General features: G+C 41.0%; 2 protein-coding genes and 1 long non-coding RNA gene across 5 annotated transcripts in view; 2 read left to right on the forward strand and 1 right to left on the reverse strand.

Annotated features, from left to right (window-relative positions):
- Nucleotides 1-6,064, forward strand: part of ZNF496 (zinc finger protein 496) — a 33,772-nt gene extending 27,708 nt beyond the window's left edge. For 2 of the 3 annotated variants that reach the window (XM_072953437.1, XM_072953426.1), the window contains one exon: nucleotides 2,683-6,064. In XM_072953437.1, coding sequence (XP_072809538.1) covers nucleotides 2,683-3,440 — 758 coding nt within the window. In that variant the 3' untranslated portion in view covers nucleotides 3,441-6,064. The remainder of the gene's footprint in view (nucleotides 1-2,682) is intronic. The other variant, XR_012066412.1, reaches the window with a different exon arrangement.
- On the reverse strand, nucleotides 907-3,880 carry LOC140691013 (uncharacterized). Its single transcript, XR_012066465.1, has 3 exons — nucleotides 3,821-3,880; nucleotides 2,662-3,149; nucleotides 907-2,404 (listed from the first exon to the last, which is right to left on the reverse strand). It is a non-coding gene; the product is annotated as an uncharacterized lncRNA (long non-coding RNA).
- A 14,457-nt stretch (nucleotides 6,065-20,521) lies between the features above and the next one.
- Nucleotides 20,522-21,469, forward strand: LOC107034331 (olfactory receptor 2T11-like). The gene has a single exon (XM_015245757.3). It carries the CDS (start codon nucleotides 20,522-20,524, stop codon nucleotides 21,467-21,469), a length of 948 nt encoding a protein of 315 aa, XP_015101243.2.
- Nucleotides 21,470-23,398: the final 1,929 nt, after the last annotated feature.

Here is a 23,398-nt window from a genome sequence, read left to right on the forward strand (position 1 = left end):
TTGTAGTTTTGATTTGCATTTCTCTGATAATTAGCGATACTGAGCATCTTTTTACGTACCTGTTGGCCATCTGTATGTCTTCCTTGGCTGAGTATCTGTTTAGGTCTTCTGCCCATTTTTGATTGGGTTGCTTGTTTTCTTTTATTGAGGTGTATGAGCTGTTTGTTATTCTGGAAATTAAATCCTTGTCAATAGCATTGTTTGCAAATATTTTCTCCCAACCTGTAGGTTGTCTTTCTGTTTTGTTTATGGTTTTGTTTGCTGTGCAAAAACCTATAAAAGTTTGACTAGGTCCCATTTGTTTATTTTTGTTTTTATTTCTATTGCCCTGGGAGATGGACCTGGGAAAACATTGCTATGATTTATGTCAGAGGATGTACTGCCTATGTTCTCTTCTAGATTTATGGTGTCCTGTCTTATGTTTAAGCCTTTAAGCCATTTTGAGTTTATTTTTGTGTGTGGTGTGACAGAGTGTTCTAACTTCATTGATTTACCTGCAGTTGTCAGCTTTCCCAGCACCACTTACTGAAGAGACTGTCTTTTCTCCATTGTATATTTTTGCCTCCTTTGTCAAAGATTGATTGACTGTAGTTGTGTGGGTTTATTTCTGGGCTCTCTGTTCTATTCCATTGATCCACATAACATGACTTTTTAAGGGGATACAGTTCAGTATATAACACTTCACCCTCTGTTCCCTCATAATTCATGCTTCTCAAGTGCAAAATACATTCACCCTATCCCAACATCCCCTAATCTATTCCAGCATCAACTCTGAGTCCATAATTTAATCTAAATATCATCTAAATCAGATTTCGATGAGATTCAAGGTACATTCACTTACATCTGTGAACCTGTGAAACCAGACATCAAGTTATGTGCTTCCAAAATGCAACGGTGAGGCAGTCACAGAGCAGACATTTTCATTCCAAAAGGGAGAAATGGGAGAGAAGAAAGGCTGACGGCTCCCAAGCAAGCCTGAACCCTAGCAGGGCAGATTCCGTTAGATTTTAGGGCTTGGGAGTCATCTTTGGCTCAGTGCTCTGCCCACCCTCTGGGCCTGTGGATGCAGGAACAGCTCTGTCAACCTCTTAACTGCCCGTGGGGCTCATCTTCCTTTTTCTTCAAGAATAATGCATGTTTGCAGCCAATTAGCTCTACTAGTTCTTTCTAGAAGTCCGATAGCCTTCCTTTAGGTCATCCTGTCCCTGTCCTTTGAAGTCCAGGATGTCAGTGTGTCTGTTCGTTCATATGACATTCTCAGAAACACTGTTGGCCCCTCACGCAGTTTATAGGGGTCCAGGCTGTCAGACAAGAGGGTCCCAAGAGATCTCTACAGATCTTTCCTGAATTTTCTCATCTCCATCCCTAGCTTCTGAGATGGTTGAATCCATGGTTGTCCAGCCACCCTTGGTGTTCTCTCCAGAATGTACTTTCTCATTTTTCGCAATATAGATAGACTGAAATTTTTCTAAATCTTCAAGTCTTGCCTTCCCACTCCGCAGTCTCACGTTCTACCCAGCGCCCCTCACACTCGGCTTCTGATGTATGGACAGATCGCCCATGGTCTCTGCCACTGCCCAGTGTCTTTCCCGCGTTCTGTGGCTTTGGGTCTTACGCCATGCTCTGTCTAGTTCCACTTGCCCTTAGTTTCCCTAACTTGCCAGAACTCTCCTCCCTCCAACAATGAAGCCCAGAATAACCATATTCCTGCTGGTCTCTTGAAGAACCTGGTAGCATTGCCCCCTGCCCCTTAGACGTGAGCCCCACATTTCACAAAAGGAAGGAACCAGTCCTGAGGAGAGCTGTGCAGTGGGCTTCTGGGTTGCAGGCCAGGCCCTCATACCGGGTTCCCCAGTGCTCACCCACCTCCTACCCACGGACTGCTCTCCATCATCACAGACTCAGGATCCATTGAGCCAGCTTCAGTGTAGTTTATAAAGTGCCGAACACCTCTACCCATCACCACTGGTGGCTGCTGGTGGGCCTCAGATGCGACACTGAGAGGGAGAGATGACCTTGGGTGGTCCCAGACCGTTGAACAGCCCTGATGTCACAGCAGGGCTCAGCCCTGCTTCAATCCTGAGCCCTTGGGCCTATCACCTGAGTCTGCCTGTTTATAATGTGGCAAATAATGTATTAGGTTGTGTGCAGGAGCAAATGGGACTGTGCATGCTGGCAGTTTTGCACAGCCTCTGGGACATTTCAGTTTGCAAAGTATGGTAGCTGGCAGCTTCCTGGTACTCTTTTTATAGAATGTAAGGTCGTCTTCTATGTCAGAGCCCTTAACATGCCCTGACAGAATTTTTTCCCATGCCTAGTTAAGCCAGGCAGTTGCGAAGTGATGTGTCGATGGCCAAGACTTAACACAAATAGAAATTCTTAGAGCTTGGAGGAGTTTCAGTGGCTAGAAAAGAAAAGAAAAAAAAAGGACTGGGTCTGGGAGCTTAGGATAAAAGGGAGGGAAGAGGCAGAGACAAGAAAGTGGTACCCAGAATGGGTTAGCACAGTGTGGCCCGGGCTGAGGGTTCCCTTCCCACAGGCCATACCAGAGGTATCGCAGGGGGAGGATCGCTTGCAAAAATGTGGGTTTCTGGACCCAAGCTGGACCTCCCTGGGCGGGGTTCCCAGGGGCTAGGACGCGGCCGGGGCAGCACCACTGACCTCCACTTTGCTTTCTGGTAGCCGGAGGTGGTGCGCCGTTCCCCGAGAACAGCCTGGATGAGGAGGTGACCATCGAGATTGTCCTGTCTAGCTCTGGGGAGGAGGACTCCCAGCTTGGCTCGTACTGCGCGGACGAGCCCCGGAGCCCCATGGAGAAGCAGCGCAGCCTCCCCTCCTCCCCCCGGAGCGGCCTCGAGGCAGCAGGCGAGGTGCAGGCCTCCTCCAAAAAGTCCTACGTGTGTCCGAACTGCGGCAAAATCTTCCGCTGGAGGGTCAACTTCATCCGGCACCTGCGCAGTCGCAGGAAGCTGGAGAAGCCTCACGAGTGCTCGGTGTGCGGGGAGCTGTTCAGCGACAGCGAGGACCTAGACGGGCACCTGGAGTCCCACGAGGCCCAGAAACCTTTCAGGTGCGGCGCCTGCGGGAAGAGCTTCCGCCTCAACTCCCACCTGCTCTCGCACCGGCGGATCCACCTGCAGCCGGACAACCTGGAGGTGGTAAAGAAGAGAGAGCAGGAGGCACCAGGGGCCCTGGGCGGGGAGCCAGACGCCCTGCTGGCCAAGGGCAAGGCCAAGCTGCATTTCCAGTGCTGTGACTGCGGGAAGGTGTTCCAGCGACACGACCACCTGGCCCGGCACCGCAGCAACATTCACATGGACAAGCCCCGGCGTTTTCAGTGCCGGTACTGCGTCAAAAGCTTCTTCCAGAACTCTGACCTCCTCCGCCACCAGCGCCTGCACATGAAACGCCGGTCCAAGCAGGCGCTGAACTCCTATTGAGTCAGCTGCGGCCCCCGCCTGGGCAGAGCATGCCCTCCGCACGCCTGGGACGGACTGGCTCCGGCCTCCTCCCCAGGACACAGATCACAGCCTCCTGCTCTTTCCTCTCAGGTAGAAGTGAGATAGTGGCCAACTGAGCATTTGTTCTGTCTCTGCTGTGCCCAAAGCCGGGAGGGCGTGTCACCAGCAGCTTGGACTTGCCTGGGGTTTGGGGGCTTGGAGAACCTAGTCCAGGGGTCCCCAAGCGGGCGGAGGGACTAGGGTGCCTCCTGCCGCGGTGACCCCGTGGAGGTCCGTCCCTCGCCAACCCCCTTTCAGTACACTCCCGTCCCACCCTGTCCGAAGGCCCGCCCCGTCCCGAGGCCTGGGGGTGACCGCACCTTCTAACAGCAGGAGGCTGCGGCTGGGCTGATGGGCGGGGAGGAAGGCAGCGAGGCAGGGTGGTTCCCGTGGGCACAAGGGCAGCAGGGCCAAGCACAACAAGCCATGTCATCAAGTCCCTGTCACCATCTGGTCCACTGGAACACGTCGCAATTTTCAGATAGCCCTTTCCGGCTCAGAAGCTTTGGTGCAGGCTTGACAGTTTCTTCTTGCCAAAGGGCAACTGTGTCGTACCTTTCATTTGTGATGGCGGGTAGTTTAATTGGGGATTGTGAGCTCATCCAAGGCAAAGCCCACACTTCCAATTTTATGTTTCAACACGCTCTCTACACTGTCCTCTGTAACCCGAAGGTCATTGGTGTATGGTTGTGGGGTAGAAGCGAAGTCATCGTCATTTGGAAGGCACTTAAGCTCCCCCTTCCGCTTCTGTCCTGTCTAGGAAAGGGGAGCCCAGCCCCCAGTGAACGAGGGGCTCCTTGGGTGAGCTGAGCGGGTGAAGTCGGGTTCTATGTATGCATTATTAGTGTGCCTGTTGTTGGTTCATTAGGGCTGCTGTGACAAAGGGCCAAAACCTGGGGGGCTTAGAACCATAGAAATTCATCATCTCTGTTCTGGAAGCCAGAAGTCTAAGATCAAGGTGTCAGCCAGGTTGGTTCCCTGTGAAGGAAGGATCCGTTCCATGCCTCTCCTTTAGCTTCTGGTGGTTGCCAGCAATCATCAAGCCTCTTTGGTGTCTTGAAGCATCACCCCGTCTTTGCGTTCCTGTGTATGTTCCTGTGTACGTGTCTGTCTCCAGATTTGCCCTTTTTATGAAAACAGCGGTCACACTGGATTAGGGTCTTCCCTCCGGTATGTTCCTGCTTTAACTAGTTGTATCCACAATGATCCCATTTCCAAATAAGGTCACGTTCTGAGATCCTGGGGTTAGGACTTCAGTGTGACTTCGGGGAAGGGGGAGACACAATCCAGCCCACGCCACCAGATAATTCTGAGGTGCTGCTATCATTCCTGGTTCACAGATGAGTCAATACAAACTCGAGTTAGCTTGTTCCCAATTCATTGGAAGCAGGATTCAGACCCAAGCTTCTGCTCCCAGGGTAGGTGTCCTCTGCATGACAGCCTATAAAGTTCACAGCCTGGGATTCTGGACTGGGAGTGACCATTGGTAGTGAAACCTCAAGCAATGAAAACCATGGTCTTCTTGTTCCCAGAAGAACTGGCAACGTTGGCTCGGCTCAGTGGAGAGAAACCAGGGGGGCTGTGGAATCAATAGTGGCTGAGTCAGAAAGCCAGCCACCAGGCATGTGTTTTCTATTGGTCTTTCAGGTGCCATCAGCAGGCAGGAAGACTGGGTACATGAATGCAAGGCCCTTTGCTCTTTGTCACCCACTTCATTGTCACTGTAAGAGGCACTGCTACCACAAACCCAATGAAAGAGTTGCAGGGTCTTACGATTGCTCTGCAGGCGTAGATGCGTCTGCATACCCAGGAACAGGAAATGCAATAAAATCATTTAATCATACCTTACACGAGAAAAAACTGTTGGGACTCTTTGTTTCTAAACAGTTTGCCTTTTGGATTGATCTGCCAAAAGAAAAGAGAAAAATACGAATCCTGAAGGCCAAGGAAGTGGAAAATTCCAAATAAGCCAGATTCTTTGTACATTTACCCCCACCCACCTGTGCACTCTTGCCCAAGGATTCCACTAAGGGGAAGGCTGTGAACCCACTCACTTCAAACATTTGTCTAAAAGAGAAACACTGCTCTACTTGGTATATTATATATAAAATCGTATCATAAATAAGACAAAGGGAAGTAATGGAATTGAGACCTATGGGGAGGCTGTACGTCTGTTCAGTACTCACCAAATATTTTGAGGGAGCCCCCCACTCATTGACCCACACCTGACCAAGGCACCTCGCTAATCAGAAGGTCACCTTGCCCCTGGGTTCAGAAACCTTCCTGGGTGATGTAGCTCAGATCCCAGGCTCTTCCCATGCAGAAGCGGCCAGTGAGGTTACCGGCGTGGAGGGCTCCTCCAGAAGACAGGAGCGCCGACCCGCTTGGTCCTTTCTCACCCTCCCTGGCTGGCTGGGCAGACAGGTGGGCTACGTCTCTACCTCGTCACGGATGTTCAGAGACCCCACATCTGAAAATCATGTGTCCCCCCTGTTCCTCTGATCCCTTGTCATTGTTCCCATAAACTCACAGGTGCATAATAAAAACTTGACTCGATGAATTAATATTCGTGTCAGACTCTTCATTTTGGTTAAAAAAATGTGCAGCACAGCTGAGAGAGTTAACTTGACAAGGAGAACCTGAGATGGGAGGATGCTGAAAATGGCCCCTCTGGATGTCAGGCATCATCTGGTGAAATTTTTAGGCCTCAAGATAGTTCTGGTCACCTGAAATGATTTCTCACCAGAGGAGAGAGGAAGTAACTGCTTCTTTACACCAGGATGCATTCCTGGTCACATCACAGCCACCAACCTCTGCCATTTTAATGAATCCTCTGTCTCCCAACCTCTTGCCCCAGCTAGGAAGAACAAAGATGAGGCCAGTAGTGAGAAGGTACCTTGTCATTCCTAAGTTACATCATTGCACAGGTGGGAGACAAGGCACAAGGTCTGCCTTGGACTTGGAGGTTGGTCCTTGTCAAAAGTGGAGTTTTGATCAGGCACAAACACTTCTGCTTGCAGCAAAATGTAGAGAATTAGATGACACTTACGTCACCTCCTCAGTTCCATCAAACAAGCTGAGGTACATTTCTTATTAGCAACAAAATTTGATAACTGTCTTGTCCTAAAAGTAACGGTCAGTGCCCATCAGTGCTCCAACACAAACAAATCTACAGGTTAGGTAACATGAATGAGAAGGCAGTGTAGCCAGGAAGGGAGCACTGGGGGGGGGAAGACTGGATGACCAGGCTCTCCTGCAGTCCTGTCCCACGGCTAAGGCATCCCGCGTCCGCAGGCTGGTTATTAGGGATCATAAGTTCAAGGGCAAAGCCTGGGGTTCCATTTATACCTACTTTGATCATCCCATTACCAATTGGGAAATTTATCTTCTCTCTCAGCCATAGCCTATAACCGAGGTACCAGGATTAACGTGCATATAATCACCAAGGTCCACTGCAGGGTTATCAATTCTCCATAAGAAGATGCAGAACTCTTTTAAGAAGAAATGGAAGAGCAGATTCCTCAGAAATACAGAGAAGTGAGAAAGGCCAGGCTTACCTTGCATGACTTGGCTACGGCCAAGGCTGTCACAGGCAGGCTGGTAACCCCCGCAAGACAAAGCAGTGTCTCCTCACACACAACTAAATGGCAGGGGATTACTCTTTTCCCATCATCTGCTAAAAAAAACAATTTGGTACAGTTGTGTCTATGCTAGCCTACTGTATGCAGGTCTTTTTACGTCTCGTCAGAAGAGGATCTGGGGTAGGAAAGAGTATAAACTCAGGTGGCAACCATGCCAACACTTTGCATCTTCAGCAAACATTAACTTGTTGAGTTACAGGCAAGGGGAGTTGGGGATGGAGTTGGCTAAGAGTGGCTGGACGAAATTTATCTTGGTCTCCTCTTTGGCCGCTCATATTTTGGCCGAGCTAAAATGGCTCGGCTGATGTTAAGATGATATTCTGCGGTGATGATCTGAAAACCTAACTAGCAACTTCCTCTGACCATCTGCTCAGGAAGCAAGGCGTCTGACCAGATGTGCACTCACCAGATTGACAGAAGCCGAACCGGGTGCTCCAGCAAAGATGGCCACCGAGGTGGGAGAGCCCAGGGGCCCCGCAACTGTAAGGCAGTCTCCGGTCCCTGTGGAGGTTTTCATGTGGCTGCTTTTGGTGACAGCAGAGAACTTCAGCTTGGGCACACTCTGTCCTGTGAGAAAGTGTTAAGCAGGTGGGCAGTCGTGGGGTTCAGAGAGGCTGAGCATGGACACAGTTCGTAGTCAGAAGGAAGAGGGTGGGCGCATACCTGGTTCACTGTCTCAATGCTTTCTCCACGGCTTACCACCACGGGCAGAGACCTCCTTGCGTTCACCTGTTTACATCATCAGCTCAGGGCTGGATACAAAATGAGATCTTGTAAAAGGTGCACTTCATCACTTCTGCCCTCCCAAGAGAGACTGGACTCCTAGTGGAACAGCGGCTTGGACACCGGCTTGGTCAGGTGCTGAGAAGAGCCTGCTGCCATCCTGACGCCGATTCTCTGACACCAACCGGGTGTCCACTGTGGACCGGGAGTGTTGCCCACCATTCCAGTAAACAAAGCATCTTGCCCGTTATTCTGCAAAACAAGGGTCAAGCCACCAGCCACTGCAGCTCCACCCTCCTACTGTGCACTCTGAAGGGAATTCAGGATACAGAAAAACAGGAAGAACTATGTGCTTTGGACACTGGCCCTGTATGTTAAGATGCTTATCTAAGGCATAATTTCACTGAGCCCAGATTCTTGCATCTTCCCATCCTTAGAAAAGTGCTAAAATCATTAACTTGAGATGCCTGTGTTCACTGCCCCATTAGGAGGGACAATCTGAGATCATGGAACACATGAGTTTTATTTTTTGTCACTGTTTTGGGTGGAGGTGAGATTTTTTTTTAGAGTTGGGTTTTAAGAAGCAGAGGAAAACAAGTTACTTTTTTTTGCTGGCCACTTGGGAAGAAGCCGAAGACAAAGGCTTGTCTGAAGCCAGACAGCCTCCTCGTCCCTGAACCGGAGCTCATCTCCTTTGGGGAAGGCCCTTCCCTCCTGAGGAGGTCAGTGCAACGGCCCAGGTGCTTCCTCCCGGCTCCGTTTTAGAGAGCTCTCTTAGCAACAGTGACCCCATTCCCCCCCACATTTCTCCCTTTTCATCGAGACCTTTCTTTGGAAAGCATCGGTGATAAACCATTTAGTTATTTGTTATTGGCGTCAACTTCCTTGATGCTGGGAAGGCTCGTTATCAGAGAGTCATGTCCCACGGAGGAAGAAAGAGGAATGCTTTTAGAGAGCTCTTGGCCACATTTGGGCAGCAAGGAGCCATCTAGGAAGTGAGTCTTAGGTGGTGTTCGAAATAGGAGGAATTAATGATCTTCATAAGGAGGAAGCTTACAGGAGTGGTCAGTTCTCTCTAGACACCAACCCATCATTACTCCTGTGGAGGATGTCACAGCACAGCAGTGAGAGACGCAAAGAATAAACAGTTTAATGTGATTTCAAAATTAGTCTAGTTTCAATAAACTTGGCCTGATAATTTACATAAGTGTAAGAAGAATAGTAATTAATCATATAGGCTCTTTTAAATTTACTTCACTAGAACTTTTCCCAAGGAATCTCAGATTGAACTTTTAAAGGCCTCTCGAGGCCAGGAAAGCTAAGCCAACAATTGCCATCAGACTTTACCTGCAATAACTATAGATTTGGGAGAATTCCTGTCTTCTTTAGGTTCCCACAATATCTTGGAGTTCCTGCACCTGCCATAAAGTGACTTTCCTTACTCACCTGGTTTGGCTGCTGGGAACCCTGTAAGCAAGGTACCAGGCCGATTTTTCAAGGGTCTTTATTGACTCCATAAAGTCAGTCTTTGTTCCTTAAAGCTGACTGATCGTATGTGAGTTAATGCATGTCTCAGTCGAATATGACGTACCAGTCAAAGCCTTGGTATTACAACCATTGTTTCCAATTGTGTCCTGTTGTAAAGAGAACAGATTCTTACTGAGCTTATTTAAATAACTCTATTGCCATGAAAATAAGAACACTTATTAAGAGTTTCCAAATTCTAGAGGAATAGGCAGGAAGAAAAAGATAAATGTTTTATCTTTGTTTGCAAAGGTCTACTTTATCAAATTGCTGCATGTCACAGATAGCTTGAGAGAACAGGTTTCCTTAAATCTGGAAGAGCAAAACACAAAAGAACCAGCAATGCTTAAAACAAAAAGTCATACAAATTATTCTATCCTCATCAGTTTATTCAGTTCCATGCAATTTGTTCTTGATCTTGATCTTCTGTTAGCAGTTTTATGAAGCTATCAATTTCTCTGTTAGAGTTCTATAAATTCTTAACCAGTTCAATGGTATGATCCAAAAGTTTATCAGAAACCTGTACTCTAGAGTAAGTGTCCTTTTCATGAACCTTACTGAATTTAAAACATATTTGTAAAAGCATCGGAGCAAAACAATGACTCTGTAAATTACAGAAGACAAAAATTTTCATTATTGAAGATCTGAGAGTTCATTGTAATGGAATTGACAAGGCAGTTTGGTTATTTCTGGGACAAACTACTTTAAAATAATACATAGAATTATGAATAATAACATTATACCAGGACATACCAGATTTCCAGGAATCGCACACACTTTCTGAAATACTGTAACATATACCTGTATACAGACACAACATGAAGAAGCCTTGTTTGCTTTTATTTGACAGTGTTTCCCATGTAACTTAACAGATCAAGTAAGTCTAACTACTTAAACATCTTTCTTTTTGTAAGAAGAGAGAACAGACCTTGAGATATATCAGGGGCCCTCTGAAATAGCTCATATCTCAAAGTTACTTGTAAGTCAAAAATTCATTTAGAATTAAGATTCTTGGAAATTTGTTAAAATATCTAAAAGTTTTAAAAACACTTAGATAGAATCACAGGTCACTGTGAAACAACCAAAATGACAAAGACTTCACAAACATAGAAGGTTATATGGTTCTAAGAAAAACTTAACTCTTTTAATATCAAGAGGACTAGGTTTACTTAAGTAATCAAAGACCTGATAAAACAATATAGAACACAAGTATTCTGACAAGACAGAAGATTTTTTTTTTCTACCTAGGCATATTACCTAAAGGTAAAGAAAACCTTTGATTACAGTTTCTCATTAAGACCAGAACAATAATCTAAGAAAACTTTTTCCTTTTAACAGAGAGAAAAAGCTAATTTTAATTTTACACCAGGTTACTTTTGATATTAAAACTCATTTACTTAATTTAATGTATTCCAGGTTTAGCTAGTCCTGACAACACATAAAATTCCTTTATAAAGATTCTCTTTTCCACAAACCTCGTACAACTTTATATATCCATTTTATTTGTACCTTGTTTTCCTTCCCATTTAGAAACAACCAGCTTTAGGAAAAAAATTCTTTTCCCTTAACAAATGCATTTCCTTTCCTTATACCTTTAAAAAATTCCTTGCACACAAAGATATTATCCTTATTAATATTAGCAGCTCCAATTACATATATTAATTAGGATTTTTAACTCTTAAAAACCTTAATTTATAGTAAAAACTAAGAAGTAAGCAGTTGTGAACTATTTGTTATATATGTATTTTTTTGGATTGGCAAACTTATGAATACATTTTATTATTTCTAGACATAGACATTTCCTCAAAGCATAATTTTTTCTTACAATGTGGTACAAGATAGGTTTCTAATAGACCCAAATATCTTTAGTTTTTCTGTAATAAGACAAAAGTAGGTCAATTTAGACCTGTTTAGCAATTATTATTTCAATATTTTATCTTATTTGGAAATGATCTAGCCACTCAATGAATTCCCATTAACTTAGCAAAATATTAAAGTTTCAAGTCACCAAAAGACTGTGGAAGTTATTTTTAAGTAGTCATAGCATAAAACATAATTATTCTTAAAGAATTCACCTAAAAACTTGTATACCAATTACATTTAATTTAGTTATAAAATCTCATTATACAGTTATGTTTCTTGGAGGCAAATTCTGTTAACACATAACATAAACTTACTGGACTTTTAGTAAACCTAGGTATAATCAAAGTATTATACTTTGTGTTGATAACTCTAATGTCCATATTAATTAAAACAACAATCTCAAACTCTCTTTAGTACCAAATATTTTCCCAGATCACATGAACCTGACATTTATTTGAGTTAATTTCTATTATACTTCTGAGAGTGTACTCAATTTATATGGTACTTGTTTGCTTTAAATCAATTAAATAGAAATCATTTTCAAATTAACTTTGATAATACCACCCAGAGGTGGGAAAATGCCGTATCTAAAATGTGCATGTTCCTGGGTTCAATCCCCAGTACTTCCATTTAAAAAAAAAAAAAAAGGTAGCAATTTTATGAACCACAACTATTTGTAATACACATGGAGAAAAATAAAATTATTAAAAAATTATTAAAAACATCAACAAAATTTTAAAAATAAAATGTGCGTGCATACCTGTACATACAGACAGACAGGCACAGACAGAGATCTAAGTTTGCATTTTAAAACTTTGCTTATGAATCTGGTGTGATACAGAACTCCCTAGTTTATAAATAACAGTAGAATAAATCGTCTACTAGCTCAGGCATTTGTGAAGACTTTTAACATATGCATATATGCTTGACAATTTTAAGAAGGCTGTTTGGGAAAGAGGGTTCTCTTAGTAGTTTGTGTTTTAAAAGGCCTCTCTTCCTTTTTTTACCCCCCTTGTAAGTATTAGGACTTGGAGATGGTCTAGGTAAGAGTTCCTATAGAGGTGACAAGACTTTGGAGATAAACAGAGGATGTTATGGGTGAAAGTTGAATTTCCTCTACAGCTGCATTTCCAGTCTTGCAAAAATTTGTGATTTGTAACTTAAATTACATCATTGGTAGATCCACCCATCCAACTGCGTTATGCCTGGTTTTAAAAGGAGTTGTTACAGGAGGGGTAGTATGGCTAACCTTCTATGGAGGATCAACCTCAGCATTATAAAAAGGAAGTTCAGAGAGAGATGAGTAGCAAAGAGAAGAACATCGTGGTGGACATTCAGAGGAAGAGGAAGGATCAGAGGAAGCTAGAGAGAGATTCTGCTCAGAAGCCTCAGAGGATTTTTCCAATTTAGAAATCCTTTGAGAAAATTGTGAATTATTGCTTTCTCTGAGGGAAGCAATAGTGGATTCATTATTACATGTGGAGGCCTCAGAACACCAACTGAAATGTGCTTCTCATGGTAATCATTGTGTTATGTACAGAAATATCAAATCACTATGATGTGCACCTGCAACTAATGTAGTGTTGTAGACCAATTATACTTCAATTAAAAAAGTGTTCCCCATTCTTGTTGTTTTGTTCCAGAGCTTTTCTCTGAGTGCACAAATAAACTAATTTAGGATTCCCAAATGAGCCTCAAGTTGGCCAATTTAATTGTAAATCATCTCAGGTAGTTATAGTCTGGTGAAATTAATACTTGCAGAATGAGGGCCCAAAGTCTTGTATATAAAACAAGTTCCAGAAGAAGCTGCTTCGCAGCCTTCCCCTTATACAGTGAACTTCCCATCGTTCCAAAAATAATTACTCACAAAGACAAAACAGGAAATATAGTCCTGAGGACAGAAGCCACTGCAGAGGACATCTAAATAAGCTAGAACCTCTACCAAGGCAGGGTATTCAGGTGTAGGAGGAGTTACCTCTACAATCCAGGATCACTGAGGAGACTCTCTATGCTATCTTGTCAATGAATTCTTGTAGGTCCCTTACTCAAATCAGTGGTGGTGCTGGAGGAGGGGACAGGTTGCTCTATATCTCACTTCTGACACCATAATGTTGACCATAAAAAAAATAAACAAAACCACACACACAGAGAAGGGTACAAATTGGTTTATTTGGGAATCTTAGAAATTGCAATTTAGGAGACATATTTGGGCAAAATGAAGTATTCTGGGGAAGAGAAAGAGTAAGGGGTTTATAAAGGCAGAAGTCTCAAGGCTGTTAGAGGGTCGTCTTGAAATACAGCATCAGCTTTTCTATTTCTGCAAAAAAGACCATTGAAATTTTAATAACAATTGCACTGAATGCATTTATAAATTTATGTATTACTGCCATTCTAACAATAATAACTTCTAATCCATGAACATGGGTTGTCTTTCGATTTATTTATGTCTTTTCAAATTTCTTTCAGCAGTGTTTTGTAGACTGCAGCGTACAACGATTTCATTTCTTTGGTGAATCTTATTTTTAGTTTTTTTTTAATCCACTTAAAATGGAATGGTTTTATTAATTTCCTTTTTGGATTGCTAGTCTACAGGCACGCAACTGATTTCTGTATGGTAAAAAGAAAGCTGTCTGCAACTTGACTGAATTTCCTCATTAGGTCTAACGGTTGTTGTGGGTTCTTTAGGATTTTCTACGTATAAGATTATGCCAACTTTGAATTGGGTTAATTTACTTCTTCTTTTCCTTTTGAATGATTGTTATTTCCTTTTCCTGCCTACTTGCTCTGGTTATGGCTTCAGTATATGTCAAACAGAAATGCTGAAAGTGAGCATCCATATTCTCTTGCTGATCTCAGAGGGAAGATATCAGTTTCCAATATTGAGTAAGATGTTAGCTGCGGGCTTTTTACAAATGCCCACATCATGTTGGGGAATTTCCTTTCTATTCTTAGTTTAACTTTTTAAATTATGAAAATGTTTTGGATTTTGTAAAATACTTTTACTATATTAATTGAGATAATTATGTGGTTTTTTTCCTTCTTTATTCTGTTAATCTGGTGTATTACATTGATTGATTTTTGTATGTTCATCCAGATTTGAATTCCTGGGATAAGTCCCACTGGTCATGTTTCATACTCTTTTAAAAATGTTGCCAGATTCAGTCTGCTAGTATTTCGTTAAGGCATTTGCATTTATATTTACAAGGGATTTGGTCTACAGATTTCTTTTCTTTTAATGTCTTTGTCTGGCTTTCATATTAGGCCAGATACTTCTGGCTTCACAGAATGAATTAGGAAGTCTTTTCTCCTCTTCTATTTTTTGGGAAGAGTTTTAGAAGACTGATGTTAATTTTTCTTTACATGATGGACAGAATTCACCAGTGACACTATCTGGTACTGGCTGTTTCTTTCTTGGGAGGTTTTGGTAACTGATTCAGTCTCCTAACTTGTTGTAAGTGTATTCAGGTTGCCTATTTCTTCGTGAGACTATTTGGATAATTTGCATCATTCTTGGGTTTTGTTCATTTCATCTAAGTTATCTAGTCTGTTGTTGTATAATTCATCATTAGTATTCTCTTATCATTATTTTTACTTATTTTAGGTGGATAGTAATGTCCCCTCTTAAATTTATGATTTAGTAATTTGAGTCTTCTCTTTTCTTAATCAATCCAGTTAAAGTTCTGTCCATTTTGTTGACCTTTCAAAGAAACAACACGAGATTCTGTTGATTTTCTCTTTTCAAGATTTCTCTCTGCTCTAATCTGTATTATTCTCCTCCTTCGTCTATCTTTGTGTTTAGTTTGATCTTCTTTTTCTAGTTCCTTAAAGTGAAATGTTACGTTATTGATCTTAGGTCTGTTTTTCTTTCTAATACAGAGTTTTACATTGACAAAATTTTCTCCAAGCACCGCTTGTGCTGCATTTATAAGTATCGTTCTATTTCATTTTCGTTCCTATGAAATTATTTTCCTGATTTTTCTTGTTCTTCCTTTTTTGACACATGGTTAAGAGCGTGTTGTTTCATTCCACATATTTGTGCATTTTCTAGTTTTTATATATAAATGATTTTTCATTTTATTTTATTGTGGTGGGACAAGATACTTAAGATAATTGGCCAGTTTCTAAAGAAAGTACACAGTTTCCCTGGGAGAGTGGCATTCAAACGGAAATCAGCCTATCCAGAGCTCATACCCCCACCTCCTCCTTTTTGGACCCTTATGTTCTGAAACATGAATCATCCTAGGGCCAGATACCAGACAAGTAGAATAGCTCCTACATCCCACAATTTGTGAAATTATCCAAGCTTGCCAAATCTAAGCTTGCTCATCCTGGTTTATTCTTTTCTTCTCACAATAAACTTCTTGCCTACATTTTCCCCTTGCTCATTGTACCTCCTGACTGACACCAGTGCTTTCCTGCTTTCCTGAGTGGTCCCCCTGTGACATGGCCTGGCCACTTCTCATGGTATCTATGTGTATGACATACTGTTTTTTCAATGGCAACTGTCTCCTAATCTGTTGATCTTCCATAGCTAAATAATAATAATAAAAGCTATACTTTAAAGCACACTTCAGTTTTGACAATTTTAAGTTATTCTGCTCTTTTATAGCTCTAGTCTTCCCCCTTTATTTGTTGTTTTCACAGATTATATTGTTGTATGCATTTAGGTCTTAAATCTGGTAGGAAAGCATTTCTTGACAAGTGGTTTTTTTGTTTCTATTAAGGTACCTAATTTGTTGATTTTCTGTGAAGCAAAAGGGATAGAATCCTGGGTGGCCTATTATTGTTAGGAACATCCTTAAAAGAGGAAAACGGCAGCATCAGAGGTCCTTCTGCTAGCCCTCAGACAGCTAGCTACCATGTTATGCAGGAACTAAATGCTAAGGAACCAAGAGCAAATCCTTAGAACTGAGAGCAAGAAGACAAAATAATGCCTCCAAATACGTCAGGGATCTTGAGTACCTAGCTAGCCAACACCGTGATTTCAGATTCTGTAGGACCCAACTAAAATGTTCTTGACGTCTGACCACAAACTATGACTTAATCAATTGGAGTAATTTTTAAACTGCTAAGCTCATGCTAATTTGTTACACGGCAATGTAAAAGTAACACAGCTGACGCTGTTCCCATATCTTGGCCATTGTGAATAATGTTACAATACACATGGAGTGGAGATGTCTCTTCAATAGAACGACTTCATCTTCTTTGGATATATAATCAGAAGTAGGACTGCTGTATCATATGGTAATTCTAATTTTATGCTTTCGGGAGTCACCATACTGTTTTCCATAGTGCTGTACCAGTTTACATTCCCACCAACAGTCTCCTTTCCTTCACACCCTTGACAGCATTTGTTATCTCTTGTCCTTTTGATAATAGCCATCTTGGCAGGTGTAAGACAAGACCTCATTGTGGTTTTGATTTGCATTTTCCTGATGATTAGTGATACAGAACACCTTTTTACATGCTTGTGGACAACACGTATGTCTTTTTTGGAAAAACACCAAATCAGTTCCTCTGCCCCTTTTTTAATCAGACTGTTTGTTTTCTTGCTATTGAGTTGTTTAAGTTCCTTGTACATGAGTAGAGTAATGGTTTTTTTCCATAAAAGTGAAAATCCTTTTTGTGTTTCTTTCAGTTAGTGAAAACGTGTATTAACATCAGTCTTTTGTACAAGAAACGTGTCATAACACAAACTTTCAGAAAGTGAGGGCTACTTTTCCCTTTATGCCATTTTGGCTTGCCACAGGTTTCACAGGAATGCTCTATTTTCACATATCAGAGGAAACTTGTATATTTGGGATATTAACCCCTTTGCAAATCTTTTTCTCCTCATCTGTAGCTTGTCTTTGAATTTTGTTGATTGTTTCTTTTGCTGTGTACAGCTTTTTAAGTTTGATGGAGTCACTTTAAATTTTGCTTTTGTTGCTTGTGCTTTTGGTGTCACATCCAAAAATTGTTGCCAAGATTGATGGCAAGTATCAATCCTGTCCGTTTTTCTACGCTTTTCTCTAGGAATTTCAGGGTTTCAGGTTTAACTTTAGGTTTAAGTTCTGAAACCATTTTGAGTTAAGTTTTGTGAGTGTTGTAAAATTGGAATCAGTTCTTTTTTAGCTCTATTGACATATAATATTATGTAAGTTTAGGTGTACAATGTGTTAATTTAATACACTTATATATTTGTAAAATTATTACCACCATTAGCTAACACTTCCATAAGTCATATAATTACCTTTACTTTTTTTATGGTGAGAACATTTAAGATCTACTTTTTTTTTAACAACTTTCAAGTGTATAATACATTATGGTAAACTAAATAGGGTCTAGTTTTATTTTATTTTTGCATGTAGAGATCTAGTTTTTCCAACATGATTTGTTAAAGATACTATCCTTTCCCCACTGAATATTTCTGGCTCCTTTGTCAAATGTTAGTTGACAATATATGCATGGATTTATTCTGGGGATCTTGATTCTGTTTCTTTGGTCTATGTGTCTGATTTTATGCCAGACATATGCCATACTGTTTTGATTACTATAGTATTGTAATATAGTTTGAAACCAGAAAGTACAATGTCTCCATATGTGTTCTCTATCAAGACTTTTTTGGCTACTCGGGGTCTTTTGAGATTTCCTACAAATTTTAGGATTGTGCTATTGTTTGAATGCCATTAGAATTTTGATAGGGATTTCTTTGAATATATAGATGGCTTGAGTAGTATGCTATTTTAACAGTATCAACTCAATGTTAAATCTAGGAATAAAGGATGTATTTCCATTTATTTTTGTCCTCTTCAATTTCTTTTGTCAATGTCTTACACATTTTAATTATAGAGCTTTCAAATCCTTGGTTAAACTTATTCCTAAGTATCTTATTATTTTTGATGCTATTATGAATGAGAATGTTTCTTTAATTCTTTTTCAGACAGTTCATTGTTAGTGTATAGAAATGCAAATGAGGTTTGCATGTTGATTTTGTATCCTGACGCTTTACTGAATTTATTTAGTAGTCAAAGGCTTTTTAATTTGGAGTCTTTAGAATTCTCTTTACACAAGATTATGTCATCATCAAACAGAGACAATGTTTTCCTTTGTGATTTGAATGCCTTTTACTTCTTTTTCTTGTCTGATTGTCTTGGCTAGGACTTCCAGTATATATTGAATATTTTAATGGTGGAAGTGGGCACCCTTGTCTTGTTGCTGATCCTAGAGGGAAAACTTTCACCCTTTACCACTGAGTATGCTATTAGCTGTGGGTTTGTCACATATGGCCTGTATTATGTTGAGTCATGTTTGTTCTATATCCAATTTGCTGAGAGATTTTATTATGAAAGCAAAACCCAACGCAATAGAGGAAAACAAATCCTTTAATGGATGTCTAGGGACTCACTTCCTCTGTGGTTTCCTATTTGCCTCAAGGATTCTCCTGGGGTCACCTGCTGTTGTCATGTGTGCTTTTAATTGTCTGTATGACCTCAAAAATACTGCCTGCAGGTGGAAACCAAAATGCTCACATCTCCTGACACCAAGCCTTCCTCAAAAAGTAACCAGGAGCACCACTACGTGAGGCAAGCGTGATGTGTTGAAAATCCAGTGTGTGTAGGTACGTGAGCACAGGTAAAATGAAGAAGAGACTGGCTGGGCTTCCAATAATCATATCTACTGGTTTGCCTTGCTTCAGGATAATATTTCCCCTTAATAGAGTTCTTTGTAGCAACCTGAGAAGCCAGGGGTGAATATTTAGTATGGAACCAACATTTAGAATAATGTTACTAAATTAAACCACCTCTTGGATCTGGTTCTTTCTTCAATTTCCGCCCCCTTGTCCCTAGGAGCTTTCCATAATCTCTACCTGGAAATTTAGTAGCCAGCAGATGGGAAAACATAAGTATTGGGTCTCAGAGGTAAGTAAACCTAGTAAACGTCAATGAAGCAGCATTAACAGTAAATCCTCAGTGTTATCTTCATCTTCCGTAGGAATTTACACATCACCACTGGTGCCACCAGGAGGTAACACTTGGTAAGGAGGAAAAGTGGGAAATCTTAACGGGCTTTTCTTGTTCCAATCAGAGTTTTCCTTTCAAAATTTGACCCTCACCCCATCCCTTAATTGCACTTTCCTACCCTATAGATTTGCTGTGGATTGATTTTTGCTTTTTGATGCCTAAATACAATCTGAGTAACTACTGATTAGGGTAGAAAATTCTCCTTTCCTGTTTCCATAAACTTGTACAGAAGAGTATATTCTTCCTCTTGAGTGCAGGCACAGTCTTATTTCTCATTTAGAGCTTCTGGAATCTGATTTGATTATTATTTCTGTATTTATCCTGATGTGGTTCATATAAGTGTCTATGAATAAATCTAAAAGAAAATGCAATAGTGTATATTGCTTCATTTCTCAGTTGATGTGTACTATTTTAGAAAATGACCTCCCAGATTCTATTCTAGTAGAAGGACAGATTCATTTCACAGCACTCTATTTTGCACCCATCTATAGTTTCCAGATCCACAGGCAGAGCACTGCAAAGAAATAAATTTTATGTGTTTACCTGTTGCATGTCTAGGTGTGGATATACGAAATGGCTACATACGACCTCAAGGCATTTGCCATAGTGAAAATAGTTTATGATTATAGGAAACCCATGTTTATTTTGGGGGCTTAACAGAAGACTAAGAATTAAATTATGAAATATCTGAAAACCCAGCATCAAGACCATGAAATTGAGGATGGTGGTGGAAGGAACTCTGGGAAACTCTGGGAAATAGATCATATTAATTGGTTCCGGTTCCTTCTTCATTCATCCTTTCATGGTTCACTGTGAGCGGAGTTAACTTCTCGGCCACATTGATATTGGACTTCTCAGTGTGACTTGCTCTAGTCAGTGGAATGTGATTGAAAGAAATAGATTCAGTTCTAAGTTTAGGCCTTAGGGGCGAATCTTGTGATTTTTTTGCTTGCCCATTTTGGCTTCTGCTGTCTTCCTTGAGAAGAGCAAGCCCCAGAACAAGAGACATACATATGGTGGAGGATATATATATGTACTTTGCTGGCAGCCTCAAGCAAAATGCCCCACCTGCCTCACAGATAGGGGAGCAAGAAAATACATGTTTGTTGTCAAAGGCCACAGAAATTTGTGGAGTTATTTTTCACCTCACATTACTACAGCAATAACTGACCAATAAAAATATTTTTAAAGGCTTTAAAGCATTTCATTTGACTTGTATTTCGCTTTTCTTCCTCTTTTGAAAGGTTCAACCAGATCAGTCATAGCCATGGAGGAAGAAAATGAGACATTGACAACAGATTTTACTCTCTTAGGACTCTTCCCCAATATGAAGTATGTCAGTATCCTTATCTACATCATCATCTTGATTTACCTTGCCGCAGTAATTGGGAACTTCATCTTGCTTCTTCTGATATGGATGGACTTGAGGCTCCACACTCCAATGTACTTTCTGCTCAGCCAGCTTTCTCTCATAGACCTGGCCCTCATCAGCAGCACTGTCCCAAAGATGATGGTAAACTTTTTCTCTGGAAGGAAGGATATCACAATTGTTGCCTGTGGAACCCAGATGTTTTTCTTTTTCACTCTTGGGGGTGCTGAATGTATCCTCTTGACCCTCATGGCCTATGATCAATATGTAGCTGTCTGTAACCCCTTGAGATATGCAGTCATCATAAACCACGAGGTCTGTCTGCAAATGGTCATAGTGTCTTGGACTGGGGGCATTTTAGTTTCCACAGTCCATACATCCTATACCATGAATCTGCCTATCTGTAGCTCCAGAGAAATCCATCATTTCTTCTGTGAGATGCCAGCAATCATGAAGATCTCATGCAAAGACACTTCCACCTATGAGGTGGTGGTCTTTGTGATGGGCATTGCATTTATCATCATCCCTTTTGGATTCATTATGTCTTCCTATACCTTCATCTTCCTCACTGTCCTTCATATGAAATCTCCCCAAGGCAGGAACAAAGCCTTGGCCACCTGCTCCTCCCATCTTACAGTGGTAAGTTTTTATCTAGGACCATGCGTTTATATGTACATGACACCTGGTTCCTCCCATTCCCCTGATCAAGAGCAGGTTGTGTCTGTATTTTGCACTGTCCTCACACCCATGCTCAATCCACTCATCTACAGCCTGAGAAATAAAGATGTGGTGGGGGCTTTTCAGAAAGTCCTGAGGAAACATCTAGCCTCTAAATGGAAAACATAAATGTCAAGGTGGAGAATAATCATCTAGAAGATCAAGAACAAAGACTCTAGTAGCATCCACAGTTGCATTTTCCAGTGTGAGGAACTTTGCTGTAGCTCTGTAGGCACCCCATATTGTGGAATTCAACTGACAATATTAATTCGATCATAAATACTTTGTGAGGAGCATTTTTGCAATCAGTGTCTAATCCTTTGTTTCCAAAATGGATCAATTCAACTGCTGTTCTTGAAACCAGTTCATAAGCACAGAAAAAGTTCCAATTTTCTTTTTATACCTGAAATATTTAGACATCTTCCAGTGTCTTTGAGGCTCAGCCTTATTTGGTATTATTAGTGCTTTAGATCTTGTTAATTCCCGTTGTTAGAAACACCAACATCCTAGGAAAGACACATGTGACTGATACGTGAAAAAGAATTGGTTTTTATCGGGGGCAATGATAACATCACATTTTTTTTTCCTTTCAAATGCCCTAGAAAACTCAGTATGTTGACACCATTCTCCCTGCTTGACTTGGGTAGAAGTTTTTTGGCAAAAGTCCTAAGTTCATGGGCAGTGCAGTAAGATTCTCAGTAATAAGGCCTAAGGTTTGATGCAGCGTTTTTTCTTTCGTTTTCTGTAAATATGTAAATAGTCCTGATATCAGCCCATATGAGTCATAATAAAACTTTATGGGTGAAATATATTGCAAAAGTTGTGCCCCACAGGAAGAAATTTAAATTATAGTATATGTAGTTTACCACCCCTCAGCTCATCAAAAAGCACTCTAAAATCTATTGGTCGATAAGATGTGTGGAAAATGGCATTTATGAGCATTGTTGGTAATAATGTTCCTATTATGGCTTTTTTGGAATCCAATTTATTAAAATTAAATTGTGTTTTACATTCTTTTCAGGAATTCTCCTTCTAGGAATTTTCCAAAATAAATGAAATTAAAGTATCAATAGTTAACTATGTACTTGCATGTGTGTGTGTGGAATTTTTTTCTCAAAGACTGGCAACAACCAATGTGACAATGGCTGAATAAACTGTGGTTCATCCATATGACGGAAAGAGCTATTATAAAGCTATTATAAAGAATGAGTTAAAAATACACAATATAATTAGAAAGATATCCAGAAGGAGTTTTGGGGGCAAGAAGACAAGGTTTGTGGGGGAAACATTATAATGAATGTCTGTATTTTGGTAAAATAAACAATGACCCTAAAGTTGCTATATATGTGTACATTTGTGTGTCAGTCTATTCAATTATCTTTTTTTCTAGTATTATTGAGATATAATTGACACATAATATTGTGTAAATTTAAGGTGTACGATGTGATAAATTTGATACACATATATATTGCAAAATGTTTATCATAAGGTAAGTCAACACATTATTCACTTCAAGTAATTACAATTTGTTGTGTTTTGATGAGAACATTAAACTTCTACTCTTTGTGTGTGTGTGCTAGACTTTCTTTTTATTGAAGTATAGTTGATTTACAATATTGTGTCAGTCTCAGGTGTACAGCCAAGTGATTCAGTTACATATACTACATATACATATAAAATATATATATTTAGATTATTTTCCATTAGAGATTATTACAAGATATTGAATATAGATTCCTGTGCTATACAATAAGTTCTTGTTGTTTGTCTGGTTGTGGTTAGTGTATAGAAATACACGCCTGCTTTGTCACCCAAGGACCAGGGTCCAGCCAGTACCAGGGCAGAGTCCGGCCTGTGTTTGTGGATTCCTTCCTCAGGCTTTGGGATTGTTTGTTTCTTATTTTTGGTATCTGCCCCCTGGTGGATGAGGCTGGACAAGAGATTTATGCAGGTTTTCTGGCTGAAGGAAAAAATGTCTGCCCACTGCTGGGTGGAGCTTGGTGCTGGTCGTCTGGTGGGAAGGGCCCTGTCTAGAGGCATCTGTGGCTGAGGAAGTCG

This window comes from Vicugna pacos, chromosome 3 (genome assembly GCF_048564905.1).
Source record: "Vicugna pacos chromosome 3, VicPac4, whole genome shotgun sequence".
NCBI lineage: Eukaryota > Metazoa > Chordata > Mammalia > Artiodactyla > Camelidae > Vicugna > Vicugna pacos.